The sequence below is a fragment of the Lolium rigidum genome, chromosome 1 (genome assembly GCF_022539505.1).
Source record: "Lolium rigidum isolate FL_2022 chromosome 1, APGP_CSIRO_Lrig_0.1, whole genome shotgun sequence".
NCBI lineage: Eukaryota > Viridiplantae > Streptophyta > Magnoliopsida > Poales > Poaceae > Lolium > Lolium rigidum.
In genome coordinates, this window is record NC_061508.1 from 238,292,394 (window position 1) to 238,298,736 (window position 6,343).

A 6,343-nucleotide genomic window follows, 5' to 3' on the forward strand; every position below is an offset into this window, starting at 1 on the left:
CTAGGGTAGCCCATATATAGAGCCCTCTAATAAATCCCTTATCACCACCAGCGTGAAACAAATAGGCCCGTAACTAACTCATCTTTTTTTTTGAGAAACTCATCTTCTAATCTAATCTACAGATCGAGGCAAGGAGTTCACCACCACCGCCGCCCCCACCACCACGCCGCCCCCACCACCGCACCATCGAGCTACCCACCATAGCCGACCCCTCCCCCACACCGACCACCCTAGCAACAGGATCTCCATCCCCCTCCATCTCCCTGCAATCAACATCGCGTCGGCACACCCGCCTGCTGTTGCCCGTCTCGTATTCTTTCCAAGGCCCGGCCACCATCCTAGCATGGCTCCGGTCAACAACAGACATTTGTTCAGCCCCCTGCACCACCAAGGTAATTCTCCAGCCTCCTAGCACGGCTTCAGATTGATTTGGAACATTCTATACTGAATCGAAAATACGTTCCAAATACGCGTATTGGTGTAGTCAAGTTCATCAGGCGGAGGCAGAACTTGACTACACCAATACGCTGCAACATCATTCCGACCACGAAACGCCGTTGCCTTATATAGGCGCTTATCATGCCCGGCCTAATTCCCGATGATGGAGTTCAAACTTCAACACATCAACATTCCTCTGGGCAAGAATATTGACCTGGTGGAGCGGGCGGAAGGACATTTATTTTCATTGCTGCCAAACCCCGTACACCGGAGACGAACTTGTAGACCATATGGGAACCCGTCATCCGATCCAAGGTTCCTCAACCCTACTACCGCAGCAGCGGCCGAGGAGAGGCCATGAGGACCAGGAGCTCAACACACTCTGCAGCTCAGCTCTTCCTAGTTTTCACACATCACCATACAACTTGTGTACTACTCCTTCCATATCGTCTTTAAAGTCTATTATGTGTTTCTAGAAATCTTTGACCATTAATTTACTTAACAAAATAAAATATTGACACAAATATTATACCATATATTGCATTTATATTAAAAACAACATTTTCCTATTTTCCAACGCTCTAATTATTATGGCATATATTTTAGGCCGGCCATAGTGCTAGTATCTTAGACTACCCACAATGGGAGTATCATAGCTAGTATCATGCATCACATGCATGCAAAAGCTGATGTGTCACATCAATAAATGAAGAAAGAGATGGTAGTAGTATCATAGGTAGATACTGTATCATAGCACGTAGAACTAGAAAAATTAATGTCAAAGCAATCTTGTACACACTTTTGCATTGAGATTCTACAAATCACTAAATATAAGTAATCTATGATACTACTACATGATATTATGCATTGTGAAGATAGTATCACACACTAGTACCATATGCATGATACTACTATATGATACTCCCCACTGTGACTAGTCTTAGGTAGTATATCATGCATCCTAGGTCCACAAAAATGTTGTGGCATATAATTAAGGAGGAGAGATTGGATTAGAGTAGGTGGATACAATATCATAGCGCACGTTACGAGAAAAGAAAATGCCAAATAAATCTTGTACATTGATTTACATTGGAATTCTACAAAACAATAAATTTAGAAGTTTATAATACTATATTCTATAATATCACCCACTATAAAGATAATATCATAGACAAGTATCATATGCATGCTATTAGTATATAATATTATGCACTATGACCAGCCTTATATTTCATTAATTAAATTTACTGCCTAATTTTTTCTTAAAACACGTAAGACTACCCATAATGGGAGTATCATAGGTAGTACCGTAGATAGATACTGATGTGGCAGTGCAGTTAAGGATGAGAGAGAGCATACTAGTATCATAGGTAGATACCGTATCATAGCACATAGTACTAATTTTTTTAATATCAAGTAAAATCTTATATACATATATTTGCATTGAGATTAATAGAAGAAGTACTAAGGCTGGTCATAGTGGTAAGTATCATGTAGTAGTATCATGATATGATACTACGTAGTACTACATGATACTATTTCTATAGTGGGTAGTATCATGGAGTGGTATTATAGTAATGCTATATTTATTATTTTTTAGAATCTCAATACAAATTTGTGTATAAAATTTGTTTAGCATTAACTTTTCTCGTTGTTTACGCTATCATACAGTATCTACCTATGTTACTATAATCTCCTCTCTCCTACTTAATTAGCTGCCACATTAGTATTTTTGTGGGACTAATGTGCATGATACTAACTATGATATTAGCACCATGGCTAGCCTAATAGTATATGATATCATGCATTGTGAAGATAGTGACATGTAGTAGTATCATACGAGCATGATACTTCCATAAGATACTATGTGTTGTGACTATTCTAACATATCATGGGGGAGTAGAGTAATACCTTGTGATCCAAGTAAAGAAGAAGAAATACTGCATCGTGCGTTATTGCACTGTGGCGAACGTTTTTTGCTTGCTGTCTGCCTAGAGCTCCGCGCCTCGGCGCGTTTGACGAGCTCGATTGCAGGCTTGCAGCGGCCAGCGGCACGCGTGTGGCGGCTGGTTGTCCCTTCCCCATGAACATCACCTCATTAACTGAGCTCGTAATTACGCCAATGGCTCCCATAATTAACTGGTGGCTTTAACTTATGGCACCTCATTAACAGGACAGTGCGAGTAACCCCTGCTCCCTTCAGTTAAGCACATCGCAAGCCGTCTGTAGCCCTGAATTTTTCGTCGAGAGAAATAGAATCCCTGTTTTGCATTTGCATGTGCTAGCCACAGTCCATATTTATATACGTAGTATGATTTAAAAGTTCGAATTTGAATTTCCGCGGCAGTTACTGGGCCGGGATTTCCAGTCAAGGCCCATCGTAAGCCACTCGCGCGGCCTTCCGCTGGCGCATTGCCAGGTACCGGTGTAGTACTTGCTCTCTCAAAAAAAAGTACCGCCGTACCGGTGCAGTCTGAGTGTTGACTGCAACCGCTTGACCAAACAAAATTTGGAGAAGTGATGCAGGGAACAACTTCAGCGTCTAGACGAAAGCACATGGTAACATGTAGGCACTGCTGGAAACAGCATCAAGCTTAAACAACGAAAACAGGCTGCATTACACTAATTTGACCTGATGAGTCTTGATTCGTGCATGACGTGCTAGGTGATATCACTGCTGAGCACCCTTTGGTTTCAGATGAGCCCACCTTTTTTTTCACCCTAAACATCAGCTATGTAAGGGGACAACCACTTCCAGACTAAGTTAAAAAAGGAAGATAAAAAAATATGCAAGCATCGATACCCAATAACCGAGAATTTTGAATTTTGGGTTCGAACCCCCTTGAAGCTCTCCTCCCCCCCCTCTCTCTCGCTTCCCTCTAAAATATTGTAAGGATCCCATGTACTCTTGTTGTTCTTGATCAATGTTCAGGCTGGCGTAAGCCCGCCGTAGACCCGGTCAAAAAAAAAATAACCGAGAATTTAGTTCGTTTTCGAAATTTAGATGTTCTAGTTTTTTTTTTCTGAATTGTAGTATGTATCATGACACATTTCATTGTGTGTTCACTCATTTCAGTTCGTATGAAGTTTACAATAAAATATTCAAAACATCCTAAAATTCAAAACTGAAGGAGTGGAGTGCTATATTGTAGTAAGGACATGCACATTCACACCAGATTGACAGAAAATCTATAAACAACTCCATCATGTTCCCAAGCCAAAGGACCAATAGTTTACACGACCTAGAGACCTATACTAAACGGAAAGAACAAGATGAAATGGTGGTTGTGAGGAGAGTAGGTTTTAGGAGAGGAGCTGGCACCCTTGTGGCATCATTTTATCCATCTAATTGACGTTGTATAACTCTCGCTTGGCACCCCTTCTATGAAAATTCGATGCACATTGTTGAACGTGTACATTGTAATGTTTTACTCCTATACATAGACATGTTCTCTCGCCCGGCATGCACCTACGTGCGCTTCTATCGTGGCCGGTCCGTTGGGGTCTTCTCCTATACATTGTACTCTCGGCATCCTTGATGAATTATCACGACACAGATTATCATCCATTGTTCAACTCACCTTTCGAGAGTGCATCCTTGAAGAAAAATAAAGAACAGGATGAGAATTTGTGGAAAGGTGAATTGGGTGCAGCAGCAGTGGTACAGCAGTACCTGCAGATAGGACCGAGATCCCACCGCCACCAGAATCAAAGGTACCATCCAGTGCAACATGGTCCTGACCCTGCAAAAGCACAACTGCACTGCAGCATAAAAAGCCACACTACACACACAAATTGGGCACACAGTGAAAGGGAAGAGACAAGCGGAGCCACCACAGCGTGCACCAGCAGCGCCCCCTTTCTTCCAAATCTGTCTTCCCTTTATCTCACATCTCCGGTTCCATCACCTGGGTTGAGTAGTACGTACAACTACAACTGGGACTGTATGATCCATCTAGCTATGCACAAATGTAGCAAGGAAACTCTAGATAGATAAAGGTACTGTAGTAGGCATCCCAGGATCCAACCATGTCCAAGAAAGAAGAAACGATCCATGAAAAGGCGAGAATATAGAAGTTGTCTCTGGGTTCGGATTAACTATAATGCAGTATACTCTAATCAAGCTAACTCCAGACCTGATTAACACTTAATTACACTAGGCAACGATTACTGGCCGGCCGGCCGCCGGCATTACTGAAGTTGTAGCATGGATCAGATGCTCCCTTCCACCTCTATCTGTCTACGATTCTAGCACTGCTGCAACAAGCCATGATTAACTCGCAGCAGCATGCTGCTATATGGCAATGTATGTATGGAGTCAAGTCAACTCCAGCCGGTCGCGTCGCCGAGGGCCGTGACCCACGGCGTGACCACGAACGTCTCCTCGACGACGTTGAGGAACGGCGACACTCCGGCGCCACCGTCGTCCTCCATTGCCGCGTACCTGCTGGAGACGCCACCGACCCCAATTGCGGTGTCCAGGAGCTTCTTCAGCTCGTCATCCTCCTCGGCCTCCATCTCCACGTCCTTGCTCGCGCCGCCGGCCTCGTCGCACTGGACCTCCTCCTGGTTGCACTCCTCCGCTGAAGGTGAGCGCGGGGACGTCGTCGGCGACGCGGACGTCCCGCCCGACGTGGACTGCCCCGGGCTCGGCTCCGCCGTCACCGCCACCGCCGTGGCTGCGGCGCCCCCGGGAGCGATGTGTCCATGTTGCTGCTTGTTGCGCGTGGTGCCGGCGAGGGAGTTGCGGTGGATGGGCGCGGGGTGGTTGTGGTCGCCGCCGGTGTAGGTGAGGATGAAGGAGTCCGGGTCGTCGCGGCAGCGCTCCACCATCTTCCGCGCCTCGCAGGCCTTCTCGGTGCTGCACCGGTAGTAGCCGCGCGGGTAGGGGGACCCCTTGATGGGCTTCTGCCCGTACTTGCGCCACGCCCACGGGTCCGCCGACACGCCGTTCGCCGCCACGCGTTTCACCTCTCTCTGCACCGGCGGCTTCTTCCTGCACGTACGCATAACGCATCCACAGATTAGCCACGGCCGGCACGCATGATCGAGCACGAGCATGACGATCGGCAACATTTTATTCGTCAAAAAAACGAAAATTCAGAGTATTAGGGACGTACTTTTTCTGCTTGGATCTTGCTGCCCCCTCGCCGCCGGAGGCTTGCAGGCCGGAGGTCTGCGGCACCGGCACGGGCGGCGGCGGCGGCGCCTCGTAGCCTTGCTGCATCTGAACCGGTGCATCGTTTGTTGCCATCGCTTGCTGAAGCGGCAGATGTCCGGCCGGCGGCGGCGCCGCGTAGCCTTGCTGCATCTGAACCGGCCCATCGTTTGTTGCCATCGCTTGCTGGTCCTGCAGCTGATGCGGCAGATGCGGGGCCAGCGGCGGTGCCGGCGGCCCGAAGAAGGCAATGGAGAGCTCGTCGACGACGGCAGAGTCTCCGTCGAAGGGCAGGTCAGGCAGCGACGTGTTGGCGCCGAACAGCCTGTCACCCGTCGTCAGCTCTTGCGGCGGCGGTGGTGGCGGGTAGAAGGTGGAGAAGGGGTCGTCAGACGACGTCGGCGGGGGCGAGACGCGGCCGCGGCCGCCGCAGGCGTAGCGCACGACGGCGTTGAGGTCCCAGTCGTTGGTGCCGCCGCTGTGGTAGTACCACCCGGCGTCCCCCTCCATTAGCTCGGCGCGGGGTCGAGTTCTTGGCTATGGAGAAGGAGGGGCGCGGCGCGCGCGCTGACTTTTGGTTCAGTTTATTGTTGAAGGTGCAGGTGGGAGGGGATGGTGGTGGTGGGGATGGGCATTGGATCCGGGCTCGTGCTGTCTGAAAAGGAAGAGAGAGGCAGGAGGGGGGCTGGGTTTTATCGGGGGCCGGCCTCATGGTGTCTGGAGGGGTCCCCACTTGACCTTGGGGAC

At 48.3% G+C, this 6,343-nt stretch overlaps 1 protein-coding gene across 1 annotated transcript; it reads right to left on the reverse strand.

Moving 5' to 3' along the window:
* Positions 1-4,761: 4,761 nt before the first annotated feature.
* On the reverse strand, positions 4,762-6,106 carry LOC124656402 (WRKY transcription factor 22-like). The gene is made up of 3 exons (XM_047195157.1): positions 5,720-6,106; positions 5,559-5,614; positions 4,762-5,434 (listed from the first exon to the last, which is right to left on the reverse strand). Exons 1-3 carry the CDS (start codon positions 6,104-6,106, stop codon positions 4,762-4,764), a joined length of 1,116 nt encoding a protein of 371 aa, XP_047051113.1.
* Between the last annotated feature and the right edge of the window lie 237 nt (positions 6,107-6,343).

What these genes read in the sequence shown, in the direction of transcription:
- LOC124656402 (XM_047195157.1), bottom strand. Translation starts at nt 6,106, where the DNA reads ATGGAGGGGGACGCCGGGTGGTACTACCACAGCGGCGGCACCAACGAC. An exon ending in GCTACGCGGCGCCGCCGCCG is followed by an intron (nt 5,615 to 5,719) that starts GCCGGACATCTG and finishes CCGGTGCCGCAG; the next exon opens with ACCTCCGGCCTGCAAGCCTC. An exon ending in GCAAGATCCAAGCAGAAAAA is followed by an intron (nt 5,435 to 5,558) that starts GTACGTCCCTAA and finishes GCGTACGTGCAG; the next exon opens with GAAGAAGCCGCCGGTGCAGA.